Genomic DNA, 16,122 nt, shown 5'->3' on the forward strand with positions numbered 1-16,122 from the left:
ATTTTAGGTTGAAGATCGAGAATGATCATAAAACATGAAAACAGAAAAGAGTATGTGTGTGTGTATGTGAGAGAGAGAGCAGTGGTGGGGGACAACATATATTTCAATACTGCTGTAGCATGAAATATTTGAACAGTGGCAAAAACAAAAATGAACAATCCCCCACCAGCAACAAAATGAATCTGGAAAGGCAAATAGGGGTTATATCATCATGGAGAGCATGTGTGTCACTTTAAGGATTTTGCATTTTATCCTTGAGTACTGATTTCCAAATTGCATTCTCCTAAGCCCTAGGGTTCTGCAGAGAGCAATGCAGTTGGAAGCAGGAGTAGGGGGGACTAAAGGAGAGGTAAGTAAACCACATTCTGGGGCCCCAGGAATACTTTCAACTCAACAACTCAGCATTTTATGTTTTATCAAATATTTAGAAAATGCTTACTTGGTACCACTTATGTGCTAGATACTGCCATATGCTAGAGATACAAAGATAGATACGATCTTTGGAGAAAATGACATTTGACATTGAGTCTTGCTAGAAGGCTGAACAGGAGTTATTCTGGCAAGCTGAAGGTAAAGGTAAGGAAGAAGTTGTTCCAGACAAAAATAGCATAGACAAAGACTCATGGGCAACAGAAAACCAGGCAGATCTAGGAATAATAAAAAGTCCTTTATAGCAGGAGCATAGGATGTAAAAGGACAATGATGAGAAATGACACTGAAGACAAAGTCAGGGACCAGATCATAAAGATCCTTGTAAGGCTTGTTAAGAAAGCTGGTAATGGGAAGTCCTTGTAGAGTTGTAATCGGGAGAATAATACATCCATATCTCTATCTTAAAAAGAACATATTTGAGTTGCTGAAAGAATAAACTGATATACTGTAGTCAACCTACACTGAAGACAAGGAGACCACTTAAAAAGTAATGCAAGAAAGAGATGCTGATTACTTAGATTAGGATCCTGACATTGGTACTAGATAAACTTGATGGATTTCTGAATTATTTAGAAGGTAAAGAAATCAGGACTTGTCAACTGACTGAATGTAGGAGATGAGAGAGGGGGAGATATTGAGAATGTTATTTGTGTAACTGTGAGAAAAGTGTACCATTTACTGACATAGGCAAATAGGGAGAAAAGCAGGCATGAGTGATGTAGAACTAGGAGGGTGTAACTGATTAATTTTAGACATTCTGAATTTAAAGTGCAGAAGTCATTAGCATAGAAAGAGATGAGATGAGTCAAGGAGAATGTACAGAAAAGAAGAAAAAGGGACCTAGAATATAACCTTCAGAAATTTCAACATATAAGAAATGGGCAGGTGAAGAAAAACCTGGGGGTAGGAGTAAGGGGTTCTTGTCTCATAGCTTTTATTTTCTCTATGGTAAAGGAGGTGAGGTCATCTACTGAGAGGGGAGAAGTGAGGAGGCAGGAAAAGGGGAAAGGTTAGCAATGAGAGGAGGCTGAGATACAGTAACAAATATTCTGAGGAAGAAGAGCAGTGGCCTATGGACAAAACTCCCAGGAATACCAACAGTTAAGGGGCAAGCAGAAGAGGAAGCCCAGAAAGAGAAATAATAAAATTTAGGTTGAAGGAGATCTAAAAGTGTATCGTCTCACAGAAGACACAGGAGTTAAGAGTCTCAGAAACAAACAATAAGTGAAACAGAAAGACTCACTAAGAAATGGATTGAAAAATATCTACTGAGTTTGGCAATAACTTAAGCAAAAGCACTTTCAAAGGAATAATAAGCTAGTTGTAAAGGACATCAGAATGAATGAAATATAAATTAGTGGAAGTTTGGATAAGAAAGGAAGTGTAGGATAACTAGAGGATGATGAAGATGTCAATTTACTAAAAATCAGAACCAACAGAGAAGAGTTTGAAGATGACAGGAAAGAGCGGGTTTCTAGGAAGGGTAGGGAAAAGGATAGTTGGTGCTGAAGAGGAGAAAAAACAACTGCTCTGAGACTAAAGAAAAAGAGGTAAGAATGGGTGAAGATATAAATAAGATTGTGGTTGGGTTTGGGAAATTGACAAAGATCAGAACATTAAGATTATCCAGCATGAAGTAGCAGGCCAAAAATAAGGCTAAAAGTAAGCAGTAGGGTTGTTGAGAAAAATGAAAATGCTGACTAATAATAAGAACAAGGACTAACAGGAAGCACTGTGGGCCTAGTTGAGTTGGAGACTGTGGATTTACAGCACTACTGCTATGCTCATTTGTTTTTTTTTTTTTTTTTTTTCCTAGAAAATTTTAGCAAGGCAGGTATAGGATCAGAAAATAAGAAAGTTGATCTGGAGCTATGATTTTCCTGTGTGGGTATAGCAGAAGTATGGTGCACTGGTGATTAAGATATTTAGATGACCAACTGAAAGGTAAGGAAGGATATTGTCATTGTTCAGTTGCTAAGTTGTGTCTGACTCTTTTGCGACCCGTGGACTGTAGCCTATCACACTCCAGTGTCCATAGTATTTTCCAGGCAAGAATACTGGAGTCAGTTGCTGTTTCCTTCTCCAAGGAATCTTCGTGACCCAGGGATCGAACCTGTGCCTTCTGCATTGGCAGGCAGATTCTTTACCACTGAGCCAACAGGGAAGCCAGGGAAGGACAGAACAGGAGAAAATAGACAAAAGTGTAACTGGGGGATGGGGCGGGGAGAGAAAACTGAAACAGTATGTAATTATGACTGGAGATTGGGACTTTTGGCATTGGAATATCTGAGGTAAAATAATTCTAAAGTTTGGTCCTCAAAGTGAGTAGAGTAGTGGTAGAGGGAAAGGTCACTAGGGTTATGGATACCCAAGAATTCTGAGGCTAAAATATTAGATGGCACTTACTCTGATGTTGAAATCTATCACTATGGCAGGAACTGAGGAAGAAGAGGAGGCTTTAAGCCAAGTCTCAAAGTCTCGAATGAATGAACGAGAATAATCAGGAAACTAATATAGCCAGATGGCACAAGCTTCAAAGGGGAGCAAGCTTTCTCATGGAAGGAGAATAATGGTCTTTTATATAATGTTCGTTATGTACTAAATACCTCAGAGATATCGCAGGTTTGGTTCCAGACCACTGAAATAAAGTGAATATCATGATAAAGCAAGTCACACAAATTTTTAGCTTCCCAGTCTATATGTAAAAGTTATGCTTATACAAAACAAACTTATGGTTACCAAAAGGGATGACAGGGTAGAGGGGGGGATAAACTATTAGGAGTATGAGATTAATATATACACATTACTGTATATGAAATAGGTAAACAAGGGAACTACACTCAATATCTTATAGCAACCTATAATGGAAAAGAATCTGAAAAAGAATATATCTGTATGTGTATATATATATATACACATATATACAACTGAATCACACTGCTGTACACTTGAAACTAATATAACATTGCAAATTAACTATACCTCAATTAAAAAATAAATACAATTTAAAAAGAGATTTTTACACTATGCTTTAATTTATTGTGTGCAACAGTATTGTATCTAAAAACACAATGTGAATGCCTCAGTTAAAAATACTTTATTATTATTAAAAATGCTAACCATCATCTGAGCCTTCAACAAGTCATAGTAGTAACATCAAAGATCACTGATCCCAGATTGCTATAACAAATACAGTAATAATGAAAAGCTTGAAGTTTTGCTAGAATTATAAAATGTGACAGACACATGAAGAGAGCAAAGGCTCTTGGAAAAATGGTACCAATAGACTTGCTTGACACAAGGTTGCCATAGACCTTCAATTTGTAAACAAAACAAAACAAAACAAAACAGAATCTGCAAAGCACAATAAAATGAAGTATCCATATACATTGATAAACAAAGACTACCTTTACGACCACATAGGATGCCAAGTATAAGAAGGTTTAGAAAATACAAAGGATTATTTTTCTATATAGAATCAATTCCAACGGAGGTTGCGATTGAAATGGAGACATATTGGGGAGGCTGTGCTGTGCTAAATGACTTCAGTCGTGTCTGACTCTTTGCGACCGCATGGCCTGTAGTCCGCAAGGCTCCTCTGTCCATGGGATTTCCCAGGCAAGAATACTGGGGTGGGTCGCCATTTCCTCCTCCAGGCGATCTTCCCGACCCAGGGATCAAACCCATGTCTCCTACATTAGCTGGCGGATTCTTTACCACTGAGCCACCTGGGAAACCCTTCACAGGAAGACCTAGTATCATATTGGATAGTGTTTTGGGGGAGTCAAAAGTCATCTGGAGTTTTCTACCCTAGGAGACTAGTATAATAGTGATATCATTGAGAGAGTTGGGAGAGGTAAAAGGATGGAAAGGAGACAAAAAAGGTCAGTTTTGCATTTAAAGCATAAGCTATAAAGATCCTTTATATATATTAGGGCTAGAATTCTTAACATGTTTATAGAACTTAGCCCAGTGTTTTGCATAAAGTAGATAACCTCAAAATTTAAGTTAATTGCTAGGAGCAAAAAAAAAATTAAGGTTTTGAACATTCTCTAAAGAGGTAATAGTTGGAGCCATGAAAGAAATGTATTATGAAGGAGGCAGCCCTAGTGAACACATGCAGGGTGTAAATACAGAAATAACAAGTGTACAAGACTAAGTATACAACCATTAGGAGGATATGAGAAGAAAAAAATATTAGCAGAAAAAGCATAGAAGGAATACTCAGAACAAAAACAGAGATAATCAGGAGGCTATAATATATCATGGTGAAAATAAATGAGTTTCCAGAAATAAGAAGTGGTTAAGAGTGGTTAAACATTTGTTCATAAGTAAGATTAATAGCAATCTTGAAACCAAACAGAACCAAGTTTAGACTATACATTTTTAAGCCTAACAAAATACTTCATAAAGAATAAAGTCATCATTTACTGGCCCAAATCAGACCTTTAATATAAGGTTTTTAGATGCTGGGAATAAGAGTACATACCTTGAACCACAACATCTGGCTTTGGTACAGTAGAAAACCTACGATTTAGGGGATCAATTTCTCCAGGAGCTAAAAATCCCTAAAGAAAATCCATAGAAAAGACAGATTATTATATCTCCAAAGAAAGCTAATATTGGAGGAGAAACAACATACCAGTGCCAGAACTGCGTACCATAACATGTGAGAGGCAAGTACGGAAAGAAAGCAAATACCTTTACTGTATGAAAATGTTTAAATTCCTGAATTCACATCCAAATTAAATTTTGTCTGGAGTTAATTTCTAGTGGCTGCCACAAATTCTTTTTTGGAAATAGATGGGGTATAAAAGATAAACAGGAATTTTCTAGTTATACCTTCATTTTCTCTGCATGCACATGATTATACAATCAGATCACAATGTTTATAATCAATAATTTAAGTCATCAGTCCTGTTGCTTTCACATTTACTCATATGCACTCTATGCTTTCTTTTCAGCAGATATCTTTTGACTTGACCTGAGTCTCTGTCTTTGATGAAATGGGATGAATTCATCCACTTAGCCCTTAAGAATACCATTCATCTCCTCATTTTTTAATAGCATTTAATTTATTCCAATTGAATGAGAACGTCACCAAGTAAAGATTTTAAACAAATCACTCTTCCCATTATTGCTACATTTATAATAATGTCAACCAAAGATAAACCTTTATGCTGTACACCTGAAACTCATAGTGATCTATATCAATTATACCTCAAACCTGGGACAAACAAAACAAAAACAGCTGTAGAAAATAAACAAGTTACTTATAAATAAGTCAAAGAGTCTAGCTCAGAAAGGAAAGCTAAGTCCCATTCTAGATCCTCTAGGACAGTGGTCCCCAACCTTTTTGGTACCAGGGACTGGTTTCATGGAAGACAGTTTTTCTACAGACTGAGGTGAGGGGCATGGTTTTAGGATGATTCAAACGCATTACATTTATTGGGGCTTCCCTTGTGGCTCAGCTTGTTAATCTGCCTGCAATGTGGGAAACCTGGGTTCAATCCCTGGGTTTGGAAGATTCCCCTGGAGAAGGGAAAGGCTACCCACTCCAGTATTCTGTCCTGGAGAATTCCATGGACTATATAGTCCATGGGGTCGCAAAGAGTCGGACACGACTTTCACTTTCACTTATTTCTATTGGTATTACATCAGTTTCACCTCAGATCATCAGGCATTAGATCTTGGAGGTTCAGGATCCCTGCTCTAGGATTATAGGGTTATAATCCTATAATGCCTGGGTTATAGCTTATATGATAACCTATAATGGGGAAGTAGATTTGTCAACAAATCTGGAAAACTCTGACAAAGGGAAAGCTTCTTATGGCTCAAAATGTCAAGTGCTTCGTTAAGAACTGTATCAGCAGAGTTTAATGTAAAGAACTTATAAAGGGCCCCTTATCAACAAACAAACAAACAAAACACTATGATGCTCATAAACACTTGTCATGGTACCTAAAATTTTCTCATCAGTTTATTCAATTAAAGAATGAAACATTATGTTGCTTGGAAAAGTTAGCACTTAACTCCATTATAAGTCATTACTGAAAAAAAGTGAAAGTGTTAGTTGCTCAGTCGTGTCTGACTTGTTGTGACCCCATGGACTATAGCCCATCAGGCTTCTCTATCCATGGAATCCTCCAGGCAAGAATACTCGAGTGGGTAGCCATTCCCTTCTCCAGGGGATCTTTGTAACCCAGGGATTGAATCCGGGTCTCCTGCATCACAGGCAGATTCTTTACCATCTGAGCCACCAGGGATAAATCATTACTATCCAAGCACAATTACATTCACAGTCACCAGACAAGGCACCACGGGGCGTTTCCAGCCTGATCTCAGAGCAACTTCAAGTACAGTACCAGGGTAGGAAGCCCTGGGCAAGCATGAGGGACATGGTTACCAGGGGGAAAGATTTTTGCCAAGGATTGGCCATGTTCCCACTTTAAGGAACTGGAGGAAATTTTGTAATTAAGGCAGAATACAAAAGGCTACTCACAAATATTGTTGTTGTTTAGTTGCTGAGGCATTTCTGACTCGTTTGCAACCCATGGATTGTAGCCTGCCAGGCTCCTCTGTCCATGGGTTTTCCCAGGCAAGAATACTGGAGTGGGTTGCATTTCCTAATCCAGGGGACCTTCCTGACCCAGGAATTGAACCTGGGTCTCCTGCACTGGCAGGTAGATTCTTATGACTGAGCCACCAGGGAAACTTGCACTCACAAATGAGTTACTGACAAATCTGTTTGTTATGGTGACTTAAGCAGAAAAGTAGAAGTGCCTTGAAGTTTCCCCTTACCTCTGCCATCAAGCTTCCTAAAATGTATAGAGACTGTCCCCACATATGAGGCAGTTTGCCCATGGGGACTCGGTCCACAGTGTGAGGATTTTTATATTCTTCATCAACCTAAATTAAAAAAGATAACAAGATAAAGAAAAATAAGGTTTAAGATACTAGACAATAAAAAGGGCGAGTCTGGACTGTGATTCATATTCTATAAAACAGTCACATACACAATACACTACAAAGTCAAGCACTATGATAGCAGTCTAGGACAGTACTTCTCTAACTGTACGCACCACCTGAGGGTCTGGTCCAAAGGCAGATTCTGACTGAGTAGATGTGGGGGAAGGCCTGAAATCTGCATTTATAACAAGCTCTCAGGTGATGCTGCTGATGTTTCTGGGAGCTTAGTCCATTCAACCCCACTAGCATGGAAGGCTGCTTTTCTCCCCCAGCTAATGTTCTGCAATGGGAGACGAGGAACAATGGTAATCCCGACTGGCATTTTGAGAAAATGGAGACATACTTCATTTTCCAAGCCTGATCTACTCAATTAATCACAGATGACTATATCACAGCAGAAAATATCAAATACTGAGAGTTCACACAGAACTTCACTCTACTTCAGCCTACTGATCTCCATGCCATTCTTAACTTTAAAGTTTGATTTTTTAAAAAAATTAATCTCTGAATAATTTATTTTATTTTTAAAAATTGAGATATAGCTGACATACAAAAAGGCCATACGTATTTAGCATATGCATCTTGATGAGCTTGAGGATAAATATACACCCATGAAACTACCATTGAAAGGTTTGGTCTTGCCCTCATCTCACTCAGCAATGGTGCCATAACCAAGCCTGCTTTAAAACTTTATTTTCAAAGGAATAAAATAATATTTTTATTGTCCTATACCTAAAGACAGACTCTAGAACATTAAAATCAACAGATTAAAATTCATTTGAGTCAGATAAGGCAGTCCTTTTGAAGTATGGCTTCTCTTCTCCCAGCTCCATATGAGGGCACTGTCCAGCTCACCTTGTCAGGAGGAACACTGTACAACTCTGGCAGAAGTGGGACTCCGTTTTTGCCCTTGATGAGGACTGCTTCAAGAGCTTCTCTGTATTCTTGAACCTGTAGATAAGAGAAAAGGAGAACAAAGTTTATAGACAACTACCTTTGGGGTGCTAGAAGAGGGTTGTAGCCAAAGAAGATTCTATTGTAAAGGAATGTATTCACCTAGAGAAAGGGAGAGGAAAGGGAAGTAGCATTTACTAAATGCTTATTAGAGGTCAGATATTATGCTAGGAGTTTTGCATATGTTAATGGATTTAACTTTAATAACCATCCAGGTATGTATAATTAAAGCCTATTTACAGGGAAATTAAGGCTCAAGGAAGTTATGAGCTTGTGGAAGATGACACAGCCAGTGCAAGGTTGAGTCCAGATTTGGGTCCAAGTCAACCTGCCTCCATGGGTCTACTTTTATCCACTATGTACTAACCTCAGTACAGCTTATTGACCGTACATGTAATTGCTTTTAAAACCGTATTGTCCCTGCCAAATTAAGTTTCTATTATGATCAAGTTTACATTTTTTGCTTAACAATTTGCTGTAGATTAGTAATACATAAAAAGTAAAAAAAACATATAATTTATGGTGGAAAAAATATACAGTCAGTTCTGCTGTAATAGTTGTTTTGAAAGCACAAATGTGTTCCAATGCATTTGATATATTAGAGAACGATTTGGAGCATAACATAAATTTCATATCTGCTTATGCACAATTTCAACCTGAGAATGCACTCAGCTGAAAGAAGTCTTGCAAGAATACACAACACACACACACACATGTACACACCTCAGGAGAACTGTGAAACACAATCCACATGTGGTGTTATAACTTTCCATCCAATTTTAAGTAACTCTCCTACAACTCTCCAGCTGCTCTCTTATGGTCACTTTGGCTACATGGGTCTGTGCCTTTCCTTCTACTTAATTTCCCCCTCTAGTCCCTCCTCGGCCTGTTTTTATTCTTCTTCTCTGCTTAATATTCTTTTTTTTCCTCTCATGCTATCTCTTGAGGTATTGCTCAGTTGGTAAAGAATCTGCCTGCAATGCAGGAGACCCTGGTTCGATTCCTGGGTTGGAAAGATCCCCTAGAAAAGGGATAGGCTACCCACTCCAGTATTCTTGGGCTTCCCTTGTGGCTCAGCTGGTAAAGAATCTGCCTGTAATGCAGGAGAGCTGGGTTTGATCCCTGGGTTGGGAAGATCCCCTGGAGAAGGGAAAGAAAGATCCAGTATTCTGGCCTGGAGAATTCCATGGACTGTATAGTTGCAGAGTCAGACACAACTGTGCGACTTTCACTTTCATGCTCTCTCTCTTTTCTTCTCTTCCTTTGGCACATGGAGTGGCAAGCACGGGAGCCCCGTGAGGTGCACACATTCACAAGCAAACTTCAGCTGTTTTTCAAGTACAAGGGCTATATCTTTGTGGTATTTATGTATTTCTTAAACATTTAACATGTATAAAGCTGTGGTACTGCTTTTTAATTATGAGAAAACCAAACACTAAAAATTATATTTGAAATATGAAACAAGTTAATCCAAAATTTTAATAATAATATTAAATTTAATAAATATTTTAATAGTAGCATAATATTTTATATGCATGATCTCTAACTTAACATTTTCTTCTTGTTGAACATTTAAATTATCACCAGACTTAATTTGTATGAATGTAATAGTGATGAGCAGAATTGTACATAAATGTATGCTACTTGCAAAATAATTTTCTCAGAATATAATTTCTGAAAGAGGAATGAATGAATGCTTTAATGCCACTAATGTCTATTTGTGGTACTGTTTTTATTAGGTTCCTATCATTTTGTATATATTTCTGAGAAACTTTTTAAGTGTTGTTCCCAGACCACATTTTCCCACAAGCCCTATAGTTTTTACTTCTCGAATATGCAGAGCATGGTAATTTTTAAGTAACATATGTGTCTCATTATAGCCAAACTGACTGTACCTTGCACTTATCACGTCTTTATCTGTGGAATTCAAAGAATTTTAGTGCTATACACTTCTTCAATGAAAAGAGAAAAATTATTCGCATCATATGTACAGGCATATCTTGTTTTATTATACTTTATTGTGCTTCACAGATACTGTGTTTTTTTGTTGTGTTTGTTTTTACAAACTGAAGGTTTGTAGCAACCCTGCATTGCGCAAGTCTACTGGCACCATTTTTTCAACAGCATTTGCTCATTTTGTGTCTCTGTGTCATGTTTTTGGGAATTCTCACAGTATCTCAAAGCATGTAAAAGCAAAAGATTATGACCTATGGAAGGCTCAGATGATGCTTATTATTTTTTAGCAATAAACTATTTCTAATTAAGGTATATACATTGTTTTTTCTTTTAGCCATAAAATGCTATTATACACTTATTAGAATGTAGGATAAACATAACTTTTATAAGTACTGGGAAACAAAAAAAATTTCATATTACTTGCTTTATTGACATATTTGCAATCTTTATGCTGGTCTGGAACTGAACCTGTGAATCTCTGAGGTATGCCTGCACAGAGAAACTAAAGAAGTCAATGACAGTACTTAGGCTACTCAGTGGTCAGTAGCAAAGTTGGGAAAAGAAAAGAATAAAAAAAAATCCAGGTCTTCCAACTCTTTTCTTCCTCCCAGGAGTTTAAAAAACCTAAATGTGCTTTATACTCAGTTGGCACATTTAACAAATCTTTCTTTGAGCAAGCACAGTTTTTGATAAGTTACTTTGTAGAATTTGAGAAGGACTGAAAAAAATGGTAGAATCAAAATAGGGTGGTCAAGATAAGGCAGGTATTTCTATTATTGTTTTTCTTGCTCAAAAAAATATACTCTATAATTTACTAAAGCTTAGAGAAATAACCCTTTATGCCCCTGAAACTTTGGTGTAACTCTATTATTTAAACTCACATTGGCAGTTGCAGACTACTATTGGCCAAAACATTCAAATTACACAAAGCTGTATTTTATGTAACTGAGTAAAATGAATTCCAAATGTGTTGTTTTTACGTCCAAGTTTAGAACACAGCCAATTTGCAGAATGCCTGACATTAAACTTACTTGATTAAATTGTCTAGTCTCACTGTTTTCCAACAATAGTTTCTGAACTACTTTGTGTAGCTAAAAAAGCAATGATGACTGTGTTTTGGGGGTGAGGACAGGGTATAACTGGGTTGTTGTTTTGTTTTTTTTTTGTTTTGTTTTGTTTGCTAAAGCCAGTACATCATTTCCAACATTTGTTTTTTCAAAAGACATATAAAGTCAGGGGGTAAATTCAAGTATTTCTGATGACTAAGGCAAATAGACAGGATTTGCTATTCTGCTTTCTATATTTACTAAAAGTCAAGTCTGAGTGATAGCAGTATCTAGGTCTTCTAACTCTTGTTTTTAAATTAAACACTATTTTGTATTGGGGTATATAGCTGGTTAACAATATTGTGATATTTCAGGTGAACAGTGAAAGGACTCAGCCATACATATACATGTATCCATTCTTCCCCAAACTATCTCCTATCCAGGCTTCCACATAACATTGAGCAGATTTCCCTGTGCTATACAGTAGGACTTCGTTGGTTATCCATTTAAAAATATAGCCGTGTTTTTCTAGGTCTTTTAACTCTTTTTGTTGGAGGGGGGGAATGTAGTCAAAATTTTACTTTTTTCAATTACTTAATTTAATTGGAGGATAATTACTTTACAATATTATGATGGTTTTTGCCATACATCAATGTGAATTTGCCACAGATATTTATGTTCCCCCCATCCTGAACTCCCCTTCCACCTCCCTTCCTGCTCTGTCCCTCTGGGTTGTCCCAGAGCACTGGCTTTTGGTGCCCTGCTTCATGCATCAAACTTGCACTGTTCATCTGTTTTACATATGGTAATGTATATGTTTCAGTGTTATTCTTTAATATAGTACCCTCAACTACTAGTCTCTAGGAAAGTGGTACTTAACCTTTTGGGAACCAGGGACCAGCTTTGTGGAAAAGGAGTTTTCCACAGACCTAGGGGCATGTGGTGGTTTCGGGATGATTCAAGTGCATTACATTTGTTGCACACTTTATTTCTACTATTATTACATCAGCTTTACCTCGGCTCATCAGGCATTGGATCCTGGAGGTCAGGACCCCTGTGAAGACAACTCTGTGTCCTCCCTATTAGGAAGACTTCCATTTGGGCATAAGGTCAGCACAGTCATTAACTGAAAGAGGAAGACATAATAACAATCTGCTGAAAAGCCCTTTCCCCAGTGCATTACCTGTTCTGCATTGCCACTGAAGACCCCGTCGAGGATAAAGTATGTCCAGAACAACGGCCATTCACACTCAATGTTTTCAAATAACTTCAGCTCAGCTGGTTCATAGTACAGACGATTGGGATCCTAGTAAAGACAATAAACAAAGTCTGTCTCATTACTCCAAGATCAGACTATATCTTTAGTTCAGAGGTATTACAACACAGTCTTTCATTACTAATAGTTTGTTTCAGAGAAGGCAGCTCACATACACCCTCTCCTCCTTTATTGGTGGCTCAGACAGTAGAGTCCGTCTGCAATGCAAGAGACCTGGCTTCAGTCCCTGGGTTGGGAAGATCTCCTGGAAAAGGGAATGGCTACCCAATCCAGTATTCTTGCTTGGAGAATTCCATGGACAGAAGAGTGTGGCGGCCTACAGTTCATGGGGTCACAAAGAGTTGGATACGACTGAGCGACTAACACTTTGTCATGTGGTTCTAACTAGTAGAACTAGGAAAAAAATGATACTACAGGCAGATGTATGAGGAAGTGAGACTAATTTGTAATAACCTTGAGTTTCGTTTTGTACTTGTTAACTTTGAGGTAGTAGCAGAATATACAAATAAAAATGTTTAGAAGGACAGCAAGTTGGGAATCATCCTTGAAGATGTGACACGTGAAACACAAGTTATAGCTGTAGTACCTATATACAATGAACAAGCAGCCCAAGAACAGAAACTTGGTAAATCCTCAGTTTGGTGAAGGAGAACAGAAAGACAAGAAAAATTAGGATGGCATTGAGTTGTGGAAATTAAAATAGGAAAAGAATTTCAAGAAAATGTAGTGGTAGGTAACAGAGACATCAAACCTATTTTTATTGTGTTTTTTCAGTGTCTATAGTGAAATCAGTAAAATCTAGTTATAGTCCATAAAACTATATAAAACTATCTATCCATTGTAATTCGGATTATGATTTGAATAAAATTAAATTCATCTAAAAAAAAGAGAATAAGGACTGAGAAAATGCTACTAGATTGGTTACTCAGGAGATTATGATGATATTTCAGAGTACAATTTTAATAGATTAGTGGGGGCAGAAGTCAAAAGGCCTAAAGTATAACATGAAAGAGAGGAAGTAAACCAGAAGAGTTTGAACTGAGTAATTAAAAAAATTATAATGGCTCTCAACCAGCTGACCTGAGCTACATTGCCAATGAAAGTAATTAACAATCACTCATTCCCTTTTTAATAATACTTAATTTTCTTCATTGATATTTCCAAGGAAAATTTTTGACAAGTGGAACAAAAGAAAGTTAACTTTTCAAGATCAAGTACTGTTTAGAATTAATCAGCTGCAAAAGGTGGAAGGGATCCAAAAGGATCTACTGATAAAAAGAGTTCTCCTTTGTAATTATTGAATATTTCAGGAGGAATACTTTGAGACTATGTAAATATTCTGTTTCTGCCAAAATTTTCATCCAGTGATTTAAGCATCCATCAGTAGCTCTTTCCTGAAACTAAACAACTTCAAGAGGATGTACACTTTTCTCTATTTTATTTAATATGGAACAGCTCTCAGAGAAAACCTGGCAACTGATCCCCAAAAAGGCAGCAAGCATCAGTCATTGTTACCCTATTTAGTAATTATTTGAAGTAATATTGATGAGATATATATTTTATCTGAATGAAGCTGCAGTTAGTAGTGACCATTCTATCTTGGACTCATTTTGGGGAAAACAAACCTACCTCTTTAGGAGTTTTATATCCATCTCGTAGAAAGCGACAACAACCATAACGACCCTGGAAATGCAGAGGAAACAAGTAAGAAGCACATACATTGGTACAGCAATATCAGAAATGCATCCTCTACAACAGCTACATGTGCCAACCTATCAACAACATAGAAATTATACCTAAAAAATAATTTAAAAAAACTCTGATATCAGACCAGCAACAGAAATCAATTTTAGCAATGTGATTTCAAGTGAGGGCTAAGTTATAGGCTCTTCCCTAAAGCAAAGTTCTTATTTTATCTTCTCCATGACTTTCTATTTCTACCATCGGGTAAGTCTATGACAGCCCAATTATGAACCTATGTGGTTCTGCTCACACAATTCTTACAAGACTGCAGGTTTTTTTTTTTTTTAAAGGAAACACATTTAAAAAATTTTGAAATCATTTGAGACTTACAGAAGAGTTCCCAAAACAGTACAGAGTCTCCATATTTCCTTCAACCACTGTCCCCTAATGTTAACATCTTATATAACCATAGAACATTTTGTTGTTTCTGTTGTTTAGTTGCCAAGTCATGTCCCACTCTTTTGTGGCCCACCAGGCTCCTCTGTCTATGGGATTTCCCAGGCAAGAATACTGGAGTGGGTTGCCATTTGCTTCTCCAGTGGATCTTCCTGACCCAGGAATTAAACCTGCATCTCCTGCATTGGCAGGCATATTCTTTCCCACTGAGTCATCTGGGAAGCCCATAGGACATTCACCAAAACTAAAAAACTAACCTTGGTACAACACTACTAACCAAAGTACATAACTTATTTGGATTTCACCAGACTTTTCACTAACGCTTTTTTTCTATTCCAGTATCCAGTTTAGGGTCCCACTGCATTTAGCTGTCATGTTTCCTTAGTCTAATCTGTGACCATTCTTCAGTCTTTCCTTGTTTTTCATCATCTCAGCGTTTTTGAAGAGCATCTGCCAGTTATTTTGTAGAATGTCCCTGAATTTGGTTTGAGGTACTGCGTTCTTGGGAAGGACATCACAGAGGTGCTAGGCACTTCTCAGTGCACTGTATCAGGGCATATACATGATATTACTATTACCTATTACTGGTGATGTTAACTCTGATTGCTTGGTTAAATCACTGACACAGGTCACATTCAAGGCCCACAAAGATACTAATTTTGCCTTAAAATTAGAGCCCTAAAGAAAGAAAGGCACATATGGACATACTTGAAGCTTGGTGATGATTTCCTGTTTTGTGAGCTCCACCAACTGGTTATCCTCTACTGCAAAGGCTGGGAAGGAAATAACTGAAAGTAAACTAGCATCAACTTCTTTAGATGTTGAAGCCCGGGGGAGTATTGAATTAAGGATAGACTGAAAGAAAGGAAAGAAAGGAAGTCAAATGTAGCACATTAGTAAGTGGCCTGGGATTATAAAACTAATAGCTTTAATTTCAAAAGATTTATGTTGAAGAAAATCATTTAAATGAAAATCTAAAAATGATTCAATAGTGAGAGCTTAGAAGACTAGCTACTTCTATAAATCATCCCTTGTCTTAATCATTCTTTCAGTGTTTCCTAATCCTGATTTTTAAGCAGCTGCCAATGGATAAAGAATACTCTAAGCATCATTTTTCCACCCATAATCCTGTTGCTCCATTAACAACTATTTAAGCATAAATATAGCTGCTGGGAAGCAGGATATAGAAAGCTTAGTTCCTATACCCCCCAAATTTATCTTCTTATTTGAAAATTTTGCATTTTTAAAATTAGAAGGTAAGATTATATTCACTAGAACACCATGGGGGTCCAATCAGGTTTGAAGAAGATGGGAAAAGCCATACTGTCAATGACAAGAACCTTTATCTTT

The 16,122-nt window shown here is 37.2% G+C and overlaps 1 protein-coding gene across 5 annotated transcripts in view; it reads right to left on the reverse strand.

The window, feature by feature from the left end:
* PHKA1 (phosphorylase kinase regulatory subunit alpha 1) overlaps positions 1–16,122 on the reverse strand; it is a 169,186-nt gene that overhangs the window by 115,797 nt on the left and 37,267 nt on the right. For all 5 annotated transcript variants that reach the window (XM_025277104.2, XM_025277103.2, XM_025277102.2 and 2 more), the window contains exons 8-13: positions 15,481–15,627; positions 14,263–14,316; positions 12,541–12,663; positions 8,257–8,352; positions 7,234–7,341; positions 4,922–5,000 (exon numbers count right to left, since the gene is read on the reverse strand). In XM_025277104.2, coding sequence (XP_025132889.1) covers positions 4,922–5,000; positions 7,234–7,341; positions 8,257–8,352; positions 12,541–12,663; positions 14,263–14,316; positions 15,481–15,627 — 607 coding nt within the window. The remainder of the gene's footprint in view (positions 1–4,921; positions 5,001–7,233; positions 7,342–8,256; positions 8,353–12,540; positions 12,664–14,262; positions 14,317–15,480; positions 15,628–16,122) is intronic.

The sequence above is a fragment of the Bubalus bubalis genome, chromosome X (genome assembly GCF_019923935.1).
Source record: "Bubalus bubalis isolate 160015118507 breed Murrah chromosome X, NDDB_SH_1, whole genome shotgun sequence".
Classification (NCBI taxonomy): domain Eukaryota; kingdom Metazoa; phylum Chordata; class Mammalia; order Artiodactyla; family Bovidae; genus Bubalus; species Bubalus bubalis.